Here is an 18,697-nt window from a genome sequence, read left to right on the forward strand (position 1 = left end):
TGCATTTCAGCCACATTTGTTCTCCAATTTTTTTTGGTCCCACGGCATCATGTGATCATTTTAGTACACATGACCCAGCTCATGTTAATATATACATAACTCAGATATCAGTTGTATGTAGGTGACAGACAGTTCTGCTTTTGTCCCAATCTTACCATGGTCTGCTCTTGGCAACTCCAGCCATGTCTTAATCCAGTGCTCTAATCCATCCTCATTTAAACACATCCTGTAACACAAATTGTGTATAATTGCGCAAAATCAATGTAATAGGTATTCGTTGGATGTGTTTAAGCTTTGATGCTTGTAGGTGTCAGATTCAATACCATGATTCTCACAATTTAAAGTGCAATCTCACATCCTCACATCTCCATGGTCAGATAATCAATGATTGTAATTGCATACTAACGCATCCCTTATGTTTATGTGCCAGTCAATTCCTCTAGAATTGTATTACTGTGCATCTTTTCTACCTGCACACACTGTTTTGGCCATGCATTGTTTGTACATGCCCCATTAGCAGGTTGTCCCGTTGGTGACTGTACTTGGCAGAGTACAATATAAGGGAAAATTATTGCTCGGACAGAATGGCCAATCAAAAATTAATTTGATTGGCCATTTCTGAAATTGCATGGCCATAAGATAGAGGTGTACTATCCTGGTGTGCAAAGCACACCCCGTAGTGCGAAGCACACCCCGTAGTGCGAAGCACACCCCGTAGTGCGAAGCACACCCCGTAGTGCGAAGCACACCCCGTAGTGCGAAGCACACCCCGTAGTGCGAAGCACACCCCGTAGTGCGAAGCACACCCCGTAGTGCGAAACACACCCCGTAGTGCGAAGCACAAGCCTTCAAGGGGAGTTAGAGGGCATGCCACCCCAGGAAATTGTTGGAAAAGGGTCACTCTAAGATTGAATCTGAGACCACTTTCAGCTACCTATCACTGAACTTTATGCACATGCATTTTACAGAGAATTAATTGTGTTTATTAGTAATACATGTACAAAATTTGTATTGTTGCATACATATTTTACAATAAAAGAAACTATGAATCAATGTATTGTACAGCCAGTTTGTAAATTTAGTTAGGCTAAATGTTTTGCTACAAGTGGTGTTGAGTCAACACAGATTGAATTATAACTATCCAACTAGCTATTTCTCTTGTAAATTGCAATAGATCAAAACTTACTCTGGAACCTTCTGTGTGCAGAACACTTTTATCACCTGCCTTTATTTTCACTCTCCAGCCAGTGCTGCATCTCTACACATTTTCTAACCACGAAATGGCCATCTTGTACTTAATATCGTACCTCTACTTCGCAAATATTAATTACTTTCTTTTCTTCTCCTGGAAAACACCACTCGTGTAGTCATTGTAGTGATCGCTTCTTCACAACATCGACTGTAACCCACAATCGATAATTGGGATAAACACGAGTTGCAGTGCTCTAACTTATGCATCCGCATCGAGTCACATGCTTCGACGGGATCAAGACTTCAGGCAGCGATTAAGTAGCTTCGATAAGGAAAGGTAACGATACGATAATAATAATAACTATAATAATAACATGTTATAAAGACTAACGATAAAGAATTATAGTTGTGAAAAATTTGGTCGGCACACATGGCCGACCAACGGCTACATTGATCGGTCAACAGCATCACTTGGTCGGAAAATGGCCGATGGCCGACCGTTATATTGTACTCTGCTTGGTTATATTTGCCCCGGGCCTAGTAATAATTATACAACTAAGTACTAAGAATAATACAAAACGCGGTTAAAATTACGTCATAAATAAATAATAATTAATAGATAATTAATGATTAATGTTTGAGAAAACTACGAGGCCTAGAGTCATAAACTAACCGGGGATAAATTCGCCTGTGAACGAAGGCGCAGACGTATAATCGTTGTGCCCGTTCGTGCTGATGACTTGACCATACATGTAATTCTATATAACGCCCAGTACCACATTCTTGCTTAATTACAGATTGCGCGAAGGAGAAGATTAGCGAATGTCCGTGAAGTGACTGCAGGAGAGCGAGAGACCACTTTACGCGTAAACAAGAAGATTACAAGTACTTAATCAGATGGTCAGACTACCTTTGTCAACTAGAGATGAACTGACTTTTGGTAAAAAGCGAGGGGTAGCCAATGCCTTGGGACTCTTGTATGCTATGTGAGAAACCCAATCAGAAATACACAAATATTTTAGAAACTAAAATTTTTTGTGTTTGTAACGTCTCAAGCCTCCATGCCAGCTGCCAGTCACATAAAATATGTAATTAATTAACCGACAATACAAGAAAACATTAAAACACATGCCACGCTCTTTACAATATTAAAAAGAAGTAAATAAATAATTAATAAATAATGTTCTCGAAAACTACGAGGTCTAGAGACATGAACTAACCGGGGATAGATTCGTCTGTGAATGAAAGCACAAACGCATAATCGTTGCTCCTGTTCGTGCTGATGACTTGACCATACGTGTAATTCTATATAACACCCAGTACCACACCCTTGCTTAATTATTTACAGATTGCGCAAAGGAGAAGATTAGTGATGCCTGCGCAGGAGAGCCAGAGGCCACTTTACGTGTAAAGAAGAAGATTACAAGTAAGTTTTTATGTTTGTAACATCTCAAGTCTCCATGCCAGCTGCCAGTGAATTCATTCACGTAAATAAACAATACAAGAAAACATTAAAACATATGTCACGCTCTTTACAATACAGTTATATATAAAATACAAGTAAACAATTTTGTCTTGTGCAGCTGGCATGGCGAACTTCCTTTGTGTTGGTGTCAGGCAATTCAATACGTGCTTAATCTTTTTTGCCCTCAGGTACCTGGCGTAGCTACTAGGTTCTGGCTGGCTACCTTTATCTGGTTCATCTGGCTTGCATACTCCTACAGTATTGTGTAGCTATCTCCTGCAAGTTGTGTATGCATAATTATAGTGTGTCACCCATCACTGTGCCATTGCTACACCACTGATGAACCCTATGTAGCTCTAGTTGATGTTGATATACTGTGCTGTATATTGGCTAATAATTTTTATCTGGTTATGTTGCCTATAATGTATTGTTGCATACAGTACTGCAATAATGTATAGTTCTCTTCTGTATGTTTTGTATACATATACTGTGTACACATCACTGTGCCATTACCACACCAATGATGTACTGGCACTTAGCTACTGGTGGCCTTTAGTTACAATGCCACTATTGTGTTATATCTGTCACTACTGTGACATATTGAGATGATTTGGGTATCGTGCCTTCACCACCTAATAGCCTCACCGGGGGGGCTGTCACGTTGGTGTATGTACTTGGTTGTATGTGACGCGGTCCTAGTAATAATAATAAAGGCCTAGTTATACAACCAAGTACTAAAAGAATAATAAGAAATGTGGTCGAGATTATGTCATCATGAACCACGATGGTGGGTTCATAATAGGGATCGCCCATGTTTTTTGCAAAAATCCTAATAGAATGCACACCTAAAAACCACCTTGAAAAGCATCCTTCAACTCAAAACAACCCTCTGGCGGTTCTTTGCATTGAGTATAGGTCCACTAGTTTGTATCAAGTGAAAAGGAAACAGCATGTATATTTCAGACAAAACTGAAATATTCCCGTTTGTTCATATTATTATTTCATGAATTTCACAGTAAATGACGTACAGTGTACACAAATACTGGTAATAAAAACCTGGCTCTAATCAAGAGCATAGGTACATATAGAAACAAAAAGCTAGTTACATTACAACAATTAAACAAGTACTACAAAAAGTCAAATACTCATAAATCGCCTGATTATTGAGGTGGTGCTATACAAAACTGTCTTTTGAAATGTTTGCATTAGATGAGATGGTAAATCAAGTTTCTGTAAACTGGCGGACAATTCAGTGGGAATAGATCCCAATGCCCCAACAATTATAGGAATGGTTGATACTCGCTTTGCCTTCCAAACTCGTGTAACTTCAACTTTCAAGTCAATATATGTAGAACGTTTTTCAGCAAACTTGTGTGATAGACGTGAGTCACCAGGGATAGCGATGTTGATTAAAAGTACTTCATTATTGTTTTTGAGGATATAAATGATATCAGGACGGTTATGCTGGAGTGGAACATCAGACACAATTGAGAAGTCCCAAAGTAGCTTGCAAACACTATTTTCACAAACCCTAGGAGGTGAATACCTCCACCAAAGATCTGGCACTGTAAAGCCTGCCTGCTTAGCAAGTGTATAATGGACCAATGAGGCAATACGATCGTGTCTGCTTTTGTATTCTCTCTGAGCCAGGAAGGCACAACTACTTATCAAGTAATCAATGGTCTCATCCGATGTACCACACAATCGACATCTAGGAGAGCAGGGCATCTTGTAAATATGAGCCTTGATTGCATTTGTAGATAATGCCTGCTCTTGTGCTGCAAACATGATGCCTTCCATCTCTTTAGAAAAGTTACTAAACCGAAGCCAAAGCCACTGAGATTTATGACAAATTTGGAAAGAAATATCCCACAAAAATTGCCCATGAAGAGGTTTTTCATTCCAGGATTGTAAATGTTGGTGCACAATATAGTGCTTATAATCTTTGCCAACTGACCCAAAAAGTTGAGAAGTTTCTGCAGCCAATTTTACAAATGGGTCTTCTGAATGGTGTACATAATGTGATAAGTTTCTTTTCTCACTTTCGATAGCAAATGTAACAGATATGAGACTCCTACCACCATTCTTTCTTGGAACGTAAAGACGTTCAACATCACTGTTCATACAAAATCCATCATGCATAGTAAGCAACTTTCTGGTGGCAACGTCCAACTTCTGTATTTCAACCTGGGACCATTTTATTATTCCTCCAGAATACCTTAACAGCGATACAGCACATGTGTTAATTGCAGAGATCAGGTTTCTGCTGTATAACTTTGTATGAAGAAGTTTTCGTACACGACGCTTGTATTCGTTTGACAACATATACTTCATTTGCTGGTATTATTATTATTCTTATTGTTATTCATAATATTATTATTATTATTCTTTCACAGGCATAGCGAAGTTTACAAGGAGAATTCTGGGATAAAAAGTAGCAAGGGTTGCTGAATGGATCATTGTGCGTGTCCATGACCTATTTTGTTTTATTTTCGGATGGAAACAGCCCAAACTGGGCCGTTTCTTCTTGCCAAAATGCCATTACACTCGAGAAGCCATACAATATCGTGTGGGTGCACTGCCTTAACGAGACATATGCACTGGTAGCAGTGCGTATATCTCGTTAACATTTTGAGTCAGTGTGATATGTGATATATATGCACCGGCTATCCTTTGATCTGAGGTGTGAAAGTGGTGCATATATATATATATATATACATATATATAAGGCAGTCATCCTAGGTGAGACCCCAATGCCGTCACATTTCCACTATCAGGAATGGAGATGCTGCATTGTAGCCAGAGCTGATGGTTGTCTGTTTCTGGAGTCGGTGCAGAAGGAGTCGCATGTCTACACTTGACAACAGTGTGCCAGAATGTAGGTGCAACCATCTGGCCATACTGGGGCCAACATTTGCCTTAAAGACAGCAGCATGTTTGTGCTCCCACTGTAAGGCGACAACAGTTGCTAGGGATAGCAGTGTGCATCCCCCTCGGATTGAGGTGCCAGCATTAGCTATGTATGAAAGCAGCTGACAAGCTCTCACAAACAGGACAGTGGTAATAGCACCACAATTGGATGGTAGTAATGCCTACATAATCAGCCTGTGGCTCATCTGGTCTGATACATGTGTAGCTCTGTCTACAGTAGTAAAAAAAAATAGAGAAGCAAAATTTTTATTTGGTGTATCAAATGTGGTGTCCAGTTGTGCTGTGGAAGCTGTTGCTAGGTACACATACACGTACAATATACGTATGCAGTTATGGCGAGTGAGATTAGTCAACCTAGTATGTATATATTCTGCCATGTAGATACACAGACAATGTCTTACTGCACAAGATGTGACTATAATCAACCGTGTCGGCCATTGGTACCAGCTACGCATATAAACCTTGTGAAAATAAAATTAGCAACAGTACATAAGGCAAGGTTAGAGAAGTGGTGGGAGGGGTTTAAGGGTAACACTCACTAGCGGCTGCTCAGCTGGCCTTGTGTAACAACTGCGCATGCGTTAATATATTAAAGTGCTATTTCTTTTAGTGCCATCCTACCACTGACAGGAGGAGACATGGTGTTCTGCTCCCCTCCCCCATTAGCTATGTTTAAGCAAATTTAAACTTCATTTAATGTTGGTCGCTCACCTGTTTCGGAGTGAAGGTATTATCAGCCACCGTTCACATGAGCATTTTTTGCCTCCCACAAGCTGTTGATTGTGGGGATAATTTGGTAAATGTATGGGGCCTTGACTACCTTTGCTGGATAAAAAACCATCTCTATTTTTTGTGGCCAAACATAAATAGGCTCTTTTGCTTTAAGACAATGGATACTTGGGTAAGGTGGAATTCGGAGTCAGGGAATTGCTTTCATTCCTCCAAATTCCTTGTACTCAAGCCACAGAAAGGTACCACCGAAGGATGGTGGAACCTTTCACCCAAGTAGCCTCTTGTGGTAAGTAGCATATGGTTATGAACTATTGTATACATGTGTTATGTGTCTCGCCAATATTGTTATACTCTTTTGTTTGTGTCTATGTATTTATATTGCGTGGGAGTGTGCATAAATGATTCATAATACATTATTTTGTTCAAATATATAGGGGTACACATGAAAAGAAAAAAAAGTGAGTAACATTTATTTGAGAAGGCTCCACTTACTTTCTTGATTAGCTTGGTGAGCTCTGATGGTTTTTGTCTTGATATAGCTCTGATAGGAATTGCTTTGCCAGCATCCTAACATTTTAATGTTGCTGCCCTTGGCTTGGACAGCTGAAGTCGTGGCTCTTATTAGTGTTGCACCGATAATCGGTTAGACAATCGGAATCGGGTTGATATTGGCCACCAGCCGATTAATCGGCTTTCACTTGATCACAACAGATACTGATGTAGACTGCGCATGCTTAAAAATGCACAACAATTCCAGAATATTCTTTTTCTATTTATCGTGCATGTTTATGTGATGGCCAAGAGGTCACCTATCTGGGATTATTTTGTAGTGAAAGAAGACTCGTTTTGTTGAATGTAACAAATGCTGTTTAACTATATCACAAGGAGGAGCTACCACAAAAATATTCAACACGTCTAACTTAATACAACACCTATGAAGCAGGCACACCAAAGAATTCAAGGAATACAAGAAGGCACAAGATGAAAAGACCGCTGAAAGAAAGAAAACCAATCAGAGTAAGCAATTAACTCTAGAAGTGACTGAAGATCATGTGAAAAAATGGAGTTTCAGTGATCCCCGTGCTCATTCATCAACCTCAAAAATCCAGTGTCTTCTACAATTGATAAAGGTTGACGATCGAGCGCAACCATCTCAGCAACATGATGTGTAATTCTTTGAAGTGGAGCCCCGATATGTGGTGCCAAGTAGAAAACATATAACCGATGTTGTTCTACCTAGCATAATGAAAGGAGTTACAGCAGAAGTTGAGAAAGAATTGAGTTCTGTGCAGTGGTATAGTTTTACTACAGATATTTGGAGCACTGAAGTTAGAAATGACTCATTGCTCAGTTTTACCATCCACTGGCTTACAGAGCTATTTGAACGGAAGGAAGCAGTATTACATGCTCATCCATAACCAGATTCACATACTGGAGAGATGTTGTGTCGGGAGTACAATGCTATGCTTTCCAAGTGGAACATTGACATTGAGCAAGTTCATCTAATGGTAAGAGACAACGCAAGTAACATGGTGAAGGCAATGTCTGATGGGGATTTTGAAGATCTCGGATGCTTTGCTCATACTTTGCAGCTAATCATAAATGATGGGATTTTTTCACAGAAAGCAGCCACAGATCTTCTAGCTATTTGCTGACAAATAGTAGGGCACTTCAAACGTTCACCGCTTGCATATGACCATCTGAAGTCAATACAAGACAGACTCCAATTGAAGCAGCATCGACTAAAGCAGGATGTTTCTACCAGCTGGAACAGTACTCTTCACATGCTTCAGGTAATACTAAAACAAAAGATGGTGTTAGCTGCATATGCAACAGAATATGAAGATGTTCGACAGCTTACCATTAATCAACTGGATCTCGCTGGAAAAGTTGCTAAAGTGCTGGGATGTGTTGAGGAAATAACTAAGTCAATTTCAACAGACGCAGCATCGGTATCTTTCATAATACCATTTATTCAAGCTCTTCGTTTAACATTGGAAAAAAATGATGTTAGTGATTGTGGAATATGAACAATGAAAGCTAATATGCTGGCTTCACTGAACAGGCATTATGCAGATATTGAAAAGAATACTTTATTATCCGTAGCGACCCTCCTGGATCCACGCTTCAAGGACAAGTTTTTTCCGAGAGTGATACACGGGCAACAGCTGTAGAAACCATAAACTCTAAGTTGTCTGAAATGACTAATGATGATGGTGTTTCAATAGTACCTCCCCCAAAACGATCAAAACAAATCAAAGGTATATGGAATTGTTTTAATAAAATCATTGAAAAGTCTGGTGCATGCGTAGTAGGTGAGACTGATAATACAGATGTTGAGCAGAACCTAAGAGAACCTCTCATACAATTTCATCGAGCTAACTCTTACCTGTGGTGGAAGGAAAACAAACATCGTTTTGTCCAACTGTCACGATTGGCAAGGCGTTACCTTGCACCTCTTCCTACGTACCTCAGTTGCGTCAGAAAGACTGTTTTCCACAGCTGGAGATATATACGATGAGAAACGAAACCGACTGGCTCCAGAAAGAGCGGAAATGCTTCTTTTCATTAAAAAAAACTTTGTGTTAGTACATGGAAAATAAAGTTGGTTGTCTATTTGAAACTATGTTTTTAAAACTTTTCCTTAGTACTAAAATAGTACATGGAAAATAAACCTGGTTGTCTTTGAACTTTGTTTTAAAAACTTTGTATTAGTACTTGGAAAATAACTTGTTTGTCTATTTGAAACTATGTATTGTCATTCAACTTATATACTTTTTAACCTGTACAACAATGATACAATAAACTTTGTCAGCAGTGAAATTATAATGTTCTTGAGATCATCATCAGTTTACTTGTAAGAAGGAGAACAAAACAAATTAATGGTATTATTTATTCCTCTTATCTGATAATTTAGTTCCTGACTTCCTTCTTGACATCTATACATACACCCATACACTCAGATTAATACATGAGTTTACTTAGATTATATAAATCGGATCGGTTATCGGTATCAGCTGTTATCGGCCATTAAGTATCGGTTATCGGTAAATCGGCTTTTTTGGTTATCAGTGCAACACTAGCTCTGATTTGAAAGCTGTGGGTGTTGTAATGCTTCTGGTCCAGGTTAAGTGTGATCAGTAGGGAGTTCAACTTCTGAACTAAACATTTGTCAGGTGAGGCCATGTCCTTCCTGAGTCATAAAGAGAGGCCCAGTCTGGCCACCTTTCATAGCCAAGTAAGGAAGCATAGTTTTTACTGGGCAAATGACACTGTCTGTTGCACCCAAATAAATGTTTACACCTCTTCTAGAGGAGTTGCTGTTTGACTGCTTAATGGAAACTTTCATTAGGCGGGGGTTATCCCTGCAGTCTGTGGCAATATCCCTGAAGAATAGGTGACAGGAAGACTCATATGAATTTGCACTGGGGATTGTAAATTTGCTGACCTGCAAGAAGCCAAAGAAGGCCAGACAGCATGTTGCCCAAAACATAGTGTCTGAGTAGGAGGTCTTCTTGTGTGAAAGAATGCATTGAATTTGATTAAGGATTTGAATGATAATTGGGAGGCGCACTCTGGGAGGGTGAGTGAGTGCCTGGTACTTCTTGATATCTTTTAGGTGGAGTCGTGGTGTGAGCTACTGGCTGAACTGGTCATGCAGGCCCTGTAAGTCATGAATGTGCCACATGGCTGAGAGATAGACTTTCATGGACGCCTGTGAAATGTTAGCAGTTGCCAGGTGTGTTACAAATAATAATAGTGTGGACTCAGTTGCCGAAGTAATGGAGAACTTGGCAACTTTGCAGAAATTGACATATCACCGTATACCTGCTGTGAAAGTAGTTCTAGTTGCTTTGGCCAACCCTGCTTCAAGGAGCTGACGAGCTGACGAGCTGAAGTGTGGAGCTGGCCCTGGTTCAGAGTACTGGCATTGGGAGAGAGTTGTGGACAACCTACAAGGAGTGAGGCAGCACATTGAGCTGAGTCAGATGCACTGAGAAGCGTATACAATTACAACATACGTACGAAGAAGTGTTGTACATCATTAAGAACACACAAGGTATCATACAGTACGATAGTAACTGTATAGTAGGGACCACAAAGGAGTAGGCGTGGACCACGAAATAATATCACCCAAAAACCAGCCTCGATTTCCCTTATGACGATGAGGCAGTATTGGTGAGGTAAAACTAAGCCCAAACAAGCTTTCAGATCGACCCGAGACGCTTTCAACAAGTTGCTACGGAATTTTAAAATTTTTTTATTCAACGGTATTTTCTACTGACTGACTGAGTAACTGACTGACTGATTCCTTCAGACAAGTGTAACTCGATAACGGCTAAGGTTACGGGCTTGATTTTTTCACTGTTCGATGTCGCTTCAGCCCGACAGGTGCCTTTTGGCATACCGCAGTTACGTGCAATGCATTCTTCATGGACTTACCAGTGTCCTCCTTTGTGTCCCATTCATCTTCACTGACTGGGAAAGGTATCGATTTGGTGCAAGCACGTGATGGCTTCCCTTCGAAACGGAAATCGTCCGTATATTTCATCGCGGCTATTTCGATTGCAGAGGTGCTTTTCAAACAGTTCTTGATTCGTACTGCTGTGTAACGGGTTGAACATAACCTACAGCGAAGCGTAATGGATACTTCACTTTTCAGACAATAATTAATATGATTGGGGCACGTAGCATGATTTCTTTCTTTTGGTATGCGTGGATTGTAGAGGTGCTTTTCGAACAGTTCTTGATTCAAAATGCTGTGTAACGGGTTGAACATAGCTGACAACGAAGCGTAATGGATAATTCACTTTTCAGATGATAGTTGATATAGCTAGGGCGCGCAGTGCCTTTTCAGATGCGGTATGCGTGGGTTCACCAGTCATAATACAAAAAAAGTTAACAAACAAGTACACGAAAAAAATTGGAATTTTCAAGTGGAGTAGGGACCATAGCACATCGATAAAAAGTACTGAAACAAGTTGGAGTAGTCCATGATATTAAATCACTGTAAAACAATAAGAAGTGTTATATCCCTACTGTGCATTTCCGTTATGGTATCTTGAGCACAGTAGGAATATAACACTTCTTATTGTTTTACAGTGATTTAATATCATGGACTACTCCAACTTGTTTCAGTACTTTTTATCGATGTGCTATGGTCCTTACTCTAGTTGAAAATTTCAAATTTTTTCGTGTACTTGTACATGTATATGCACTGACATTATGTGTGGTTAGTTATTGTCACTGGAGATGCAAGTGGGTTGTGTACTTCCTAGTCAAGTAAATAATGCATCTGAAATGTCGGAGGAAAGCTGGGGAGGCCAGTCAAGACATCTACGGGATACGATCCTAAGCAGTGGAGTTGGCACTGGTGTCAGAATATGGGAAGCATAAGAATGAGAACTTAAAAATTGAACTGTCCTGTACCTAGACAGCATGTCTGCTGCAGTGTTGAGCATTCCAGGGATATGTGAAGCTCTGACTGTGATTTCATAAAAGGCCAAGAAGAACCACTGGCACCTTAAAAGTTGCATGGCTACTGGTTCCTTTGATGAACATTTATCGATGGCATTGACAAGGCCACAGTTGTCACAATTGAATTCCAATATCTTTTTGGGGAGTAGTGGGCCCCAAATTGCACAACAAAACAATTGGGACTGGCTCCTTCGCCATAATATCCATTCGCTTCCGTTCTGTGGACCACTCCAGTTGAAGCCAGGGATTCTGATACAGGGCACCACATCCCCAGGTGCCTGATGCATTCGTTTGGATTTGAATGTCTGGTGACAATGGTGGTGACAAGCATTCAAGGAAGTTCACACCATTCCAATTGGTATAAGCAAGTGCCACCTCCTCAGGTCTGAGCAAAAGTCTTTCGAGAGTTGGGTCAAAAATGATGAGTGTTTAAGACGGGCTGCCTCACTGTACATTCTGGCTAAAAATGTGTGACCAGATTTTACCACCTTTGTAGCGTGCTGCAATAAGCCCACTAGGGATAGTATTTCCCTCCTTGTAGCGCTCTTCCTGCTAAGCCAAATTGCCAAAAGTTTGCGAATCCGTTGTAATTTATCTTCTGGCAAGCATGCTTCTATTCTTTTGATATCCAAAGTGATACCAAAACAAGTTGATGTTGTGCTACTTCTAAAAACCAGGCGCCATGCAGCTAGCTAACTCATCTGGAATTAACAATAGACAGTATATGCTACTATGAATTAACCAACTATGTGTTACTATGTATTAACCAACTATGTATTACAACTATGTCTTTTATAAATTAAATTTGGTTCAACTTCTAGCTAGAAATTGGGGAGGATGGGAGTGCCATTAGGACTATGTATTACTACTTTACAGTAGGGTAGTTTTGGGTTGTGCAATAATATTATTAGCTAATTCTCGTAATTCATGAAATATTTGTAATTAGTTCAATTACGTTGCTATGCACTGCTAAGGAAGCGTTTGTTAAACAAATCGCTTTTACCAACATATTACACACAGAAGTATCTTCTAAACTGTTTTATAGTGTGACTAACATGTTTTTTCCCACAAATTCTCTAGACAAAGCCTGAAAGCTACTCTTCATTTTTGTTCGCGTACGTAAGGGATACGCCCCCTTTCAACTCGAAGTGATAGGCTACTCCTGGTAGTGTACGAGGCCTGCACCATTGTTTTTCAGTTGCTAAACGCCTGAAAACCCCAAGGGGAGGTAGTCTGAGGAAAGTCGCCACACCCGTATTTCAATCCGCCGAAAAGAAGCCACCTCAGAGAGCAAAGTTCACCTATGCAGAAGTTTAATACAGACTACATTTCACTTTTATTTCTTATGTAAAAGCTGCTTTTACCATTATTAAACGATTTAGCTCACGTGGGTGCATACGGAAAAACATAGGTAGATAGGTAGATATGTAGATAGGTAGATAGGTACACACACACACACTTACGAAAACAATTTCAGTAAACCAGGCGCGCGCCTGGTTTAAAAAGGTGAGGTGAGACCATAACAACAGCGTAAAAGTGCATTGGTACTCAGAGGGCCCAGGTAAGCCAAAATGCAGCAGTATCTGTAGTCAGTATTCAATTAATATTACAGTATTGCAAGTATCGCTTAACACTAGGTACATATAACTGCTGTATGACAATATCCACCATGCATACTATTTGTACTTGGTTAGTTAATACTACCAGGGACACAGGTTATGAATTAGTGCTATCTCATCCACCCCTCCCCCCCTCTCAAGCACATACAGTATTCACATGCACACGCTTGAAGAAAGCTCACAGCCACAACCACAATTATGTGTCACAAACAAAGGCAAGCATCCAAAGTCCCTTTGGCAATTGGGGTCAGTGAGCATTCTCATTCAAACACTGGGTACACTTTATATGTGTGTCACACATACATTGCATACCCAGACGGGATGCATGCACATACAGTTGTATGCAAAAGTGTGACTACCGTTTTTGATGCATAAAGTTCAACTCATATGTACCTACATAAATACTAACAGTACACATGATACCTGCAATCTGACACTGGAAAGGCCTGTTCAACATGTTCTCCTAGTTTGATGTCAATAAACAAACAAACAAATAAACAAAAAAAATGCACATACATGCACTCTTTAAGTATCGATACATGACCATTACCAGTCTGTGTCACTGACAAGCACCCAAGCTGGCATGTTCACACCCAATGGAGAATTCTGGCGGCAATTGGGTATGCAAAGTATATATGGTCAACAATTGACACATTATACGCTACTATTTAACACTATGCAATGCCAACAGGAAAAGGCTGTAACACTGCTGCACACGGTTAATGTTATTGGGCATCACAGAGTATTCATCATCAATGTGTACATAATACAGAGTGGCACAGAATACAACCATCAAGTAGAAGATCTCAGCACAGTTGGTTGTACCCATATAAAGGTGTAGTTGTTTTAAGGTTCTCTTATTGTTCAGACAGACACAGTTGACAGTCACCACTGTATCAGTAAATTCTTTGTAGTTGGCTGCTTACAATATCACATATACTGTACCTCTAAATAAGGTTACTAAATGTTGGGTTTATACCTCTTATGATATTATCTCAGCATATAAGTGCATTGCTAGTATATTGTCCTAATGGGTGTACCACATTGATACAAGGACACACAACAGATATAAGGACTGAACCATACCTATCTTTGTTTGAGATTATTGACTGGGATACGAGCACGCACAATACACAGGATAAACTGTCCACCGTTGAGATTATTGTACAGTACTTATAACACAATGCACATGATTACATGGATCTCCTGTCTTCACTGCATTAACCCCCTCATCAAACCAATTTCGCCTATATGCACAGTACATGAACAGTTGCAACACTCTCGTCTATTGTTTTCCGTCTGTGGCCCAGCTAGTTCATGATGCCCCCTTGATAAGGATGGATACTTCATTGCCTACTCTCGGTGGCCTAGTGAGGAATGGATATTTACTACCTGAGACTCAGGTTCTTGAATCCTGTATTGTGTCATCATGCACAATACTTCATTCTTATAGGTTACGTCCTATCTCTTTTTATCAATGCAAGGACCAGTGTTCTGGTTATTGGGTACAGTAGTACAGTGTGGAGTTCCTATGTATGTGTGTCTTGGCGGGAAAGGCTATAGCCTTTCTATGGCCTTAGAAATCCCTGTGGCTTCAAAGTTGGGAACCTCCAAGTATTTCACCCCCAAGCCTCATGCAATTGGGAGCCACAATTTGTGGCTGATCATATCAATAGTCCTATTACAAAAATTGTATAGGAGAACCGTGGAACGCTGCACAGCTACCAAAGCAACCATCATCATTGGACGGTGGTTGACAAGTGAACAATACAGCTTGAAACAAATGGCTGATTGTTTGGGGTTTTTTATTTAACAACCGACGTTAATAAAATGCTATTTCTTTTTTAGTGCCATCCTATCACTGACTGGAGGAGACTAGGTGTTCTACTCCCCCATTAACTATGTTTAAAGGAATTTAAAGTTCATTTAAATCTTATCCCTTCAACCCACATGTATAATCAAGAAAACTGGATTTAAAACACATGTCTTGCTCTGAGCACTGTAACTTTTAAAGTGTCCATCCTATGCTACATAATTTGCATGATTCTACACAATTGTGATATAACAAGGATTAAAATGATACCTAGGGTTTTACCCAAATGAAAAACTGAGGCAAAACCAGCCGTGTGAGTAACGTTTGGTAAGGAAACACACAAACCCTTTACATACCTTTATAAATGATCCATAACGTGATGGTGGTTGCTCATATCACCTTGCAGTAAGTTCTGATTGCTCCACCGTTAGAGTTCTATCGGGCCATATATGACTGATGTGAGTAAACCCATAATCAAAAGTAAACCCATAATCAAAATTGAATACAGAAGTTTCCTGTTGTTCATTGCTTCATAACAAGTAAGCCACTGTAGTTACAGTGTTCATTTTACCTTCTCCAAGTAGCCCAGTGAACAGACTTTTGATTAATGTGTAGCTTTTAGGCTATAAGAATTAAGTTACCCCACCTGATGTTGCCATGCATGCCCATATTGTGTAACCATACATTCCCAAAATATTCTTTGTGGGTTTAGGGGTTAAATCAGTCCTGATGGAAAGTTTTTTACATGTGCATAATGGTGAAATTACAGGTTTTGGCAATTGAATTTGTCACTTTTGTATTTGACTTTGTCCCGTTTGCAGTACAATTTGTTGCTATTGCAGTAGAATTTGTCCTGTTTGCAATTAAATTCATCAGTTTTACAATTGAAGTCATCACTTTTGCTATTGAATTTGTTGCTTTTGCATTAGAATTTGTCGTGTTTGTACAAGAATTCGTCATAAGTACATTGACTGCAATAAACCAGCTGCTCATAGCAAGGTGGATCATTTTTGCCATAAAGAATACCACTTGAGACTAACTGGAGCTGGTTATATGTGAAGCCATTCAAGTTAATTAACTTGTTCGTGAGTGACCATACCCATCACCAATGGTGAAGCACAGTTGTGAATGCTGTTAAAAAGTTGTAGCAGAAGAATTATTACCTTCTTATAAAGAGTTGTTTACAACAGTTGTACTTCAACAAGATCATGAAGCAGCTGGTACATCTTGTTTTTGTATTTACTGCAGCAGCTGCCAATCTTGTTACAGACAAATTCTTGTGCAAATGTGAATTCTAATACAAAACCAACAAATTCAATTGCAAAACCGATGAATTCAATTGCAAAAGTGATGAATTCAATTGCAAATGGGACAAATTCTACTGCGAAAGCGACTAACTCTACTACAAACAGGACAAAGTCAATTGCAAAGGTGACGAATTCAGTCCGAAAAACCTGTAAACTGCTATAAGAATTTGTGTGTCTTAATACTTGTATTCGTTTTAGCTAAGTATTAGTAAACAATGAAATCCGTTGTTGTTTTTATGCAGGAAATTGTTCCAGACTCAATGATGTTGGAAAGTCTGTCAGTATCACAGAGAAAGGATGTGCAGATTTTGCAATCTTTGATCATCAAGAGTGTTGAGATTGCTAGTAAAAGTTTAGCTTTGTCACATCTTTCTGCTGTTGATCAATTCTATTGGAATTTTATTGCTTCATGCTGTAATCGCATTCAGCTGGACAGTAAAACTTTGTACAAGTTTAGAGATTATGCTTTCGTTTTGGAAAAATTCAGCAAAATTTTTCAAACGTATTGCAAAGGCACGTTGTATGTACTAGATGAAGTTCCAAAAGATATCTTAAATAATGATATCAAGGAATACTTTAAGTGGATAATTAAAATGCAAAATATCTGCTGCCATTGGCATGAAAAATTCATGAAACAAGACTATAATTATGATGATACTCTAACATATGTTAGTAGTTTACAAACTATGAAATCAGTTGCTAAGTACTTTGGTACCGATAAATTGGTGTTTAATTCAGATCAAACTCATGGATTTAAAAAGAAATACTCAAAACTTTATGCTGAAATCTGTGTACTGTTAGTTAAAAACCATAAAGATGTACCCAGGTAAGCTACAGTGCAATTTGCATAAAATGTATGTGACTGGATGAGCAAATACTGGCAATCTTTGCACATTTCCTCAAATTCCATTTTATTGCTTCTGTGTATAGTAACAAGGAAGTGGGCAGTTGAATTTCCAGCCTTCTAAGATAAATAGGTTTTGATTTATAGCACTAGAAAGTTTGTTTAGGAGCAACATTATGGCAAATGAATTACATGGCTCTTATTTATTCCACTGAAATTCACAAATGAAACAAGCTACAAAGTTGACTAAAACTTTTCACCGTGAATGGGCAAATCTGTCAAGGTATAGTACTTTCCCTGTACTCCTCTGTGTGGACAAGGAAGAAGGCCACTGTAACAAAGAAACAGCCATGATAAACTTTATTTGTACCGCATCATAAATAAGCACTCAGAACCCATGTTCTTTTTCTGTACAAACGTGGAACAAAGATTTCTTACTAAGCAAATCCCATGGTGTATTGGGTTGAGATTTGTTTCAGTGTATACCACAATAATTGAAACGTGTGTAAATGTTTTATGCAGCACACATATTTTTATCCAGTTTATTTCAATACATTTTCATAGCAAAATATTATTTTACAAAATTGCTGGTTTTGCGTAGCTGGTCATATCAAGACACACGGTAGTGTGTCGTGCGGCCCAAGAAGCCGGCGTGCCACCCGTGAGTATATTAACAGGAAGAAAGAAAACGCAATTTTCACACCTATGTAGCTCTGTGATCCTTTATCCGATTGGAACCAAATTTGCTAGAGAGGTGCCGGCCAGTAAGGGCAGTCTACACACCAAATTTGAAGAAAATCGCTCCAGCCATTTCCGAGATACGAGCGAACAAAATTTCGTTTTAATTTCTTCGTTTTTTTCTTCATTTCGCACACTTCGCAAAATCCGCTATAAAACATGAATGCGTGCTCGGATCGGGCTGAAATTTGGCACACTTAAAGGGCTCATTAAGGCGGATCTCTGTACCAACTGTGGTAGGAATCCGATGAACATTCACGGAGTTATGACCGATTATTTGCGTAAAATAAGGTCGAAGGTCTGTCACGCCTACAGGGTAAACTCCTTTGAGGAATCAGTCGAAAATTGCTATGTAGATGGAGCAACCATCGTAGGAGTGCCTTTTAGTGGTTTGAAAGGAATCGGGATAAAGACCACGGAGATATGACACAAAACCCGACCGGTGTCAAAATTACGCGATCGATTTTTATGAATAAAAAAACTATTAGTTTTCATGTCTATCAGACAAACCGCTTAGAGCAATGAGCTAAAAAAATCAGTGTGTAGCTGGAATAATCATCATAGAAAGTCCTTGCAGTA

General features: G+C 39.3%; 1 protein-coding gene across 1 annotated transcript in view; it reads left to right on the forward strand.

Annotated features, from left to right (window-relative positions):
- LOC136263050 (uncharacterized) overlaps window positions 1-18,697 on the forward strand; it is a 308,373-nt gene that overhangs the window by 73,931 nt on the left and 215,745 nt on the right. The window contains exon 16 of the mRNA XM_066057501.1: window positions 16,779-17,362. Coding sequence (XP_065913573.1) covers window positions 16,779-17,362 — 584 coding nt within the window. The remainder of the gene's footprint in view (window positions 1-16,778; window positions 17,363-18,697) is intronic.

Source organism: Dysidea avara, chromosome 8 (genome assembly GCF_963678975.1).
Source record: "Dysidea avara chromosome 8, odDysAvar1.4, whole genome shotgun sequence".
Classification (NCBI taxonomy): domain Eukaryota; kingdom Metazoa; phylum Porifera; class Demospongiae; order Dictyoceratida; family Dysideidae; genus Dysidea; species Dysidea avara.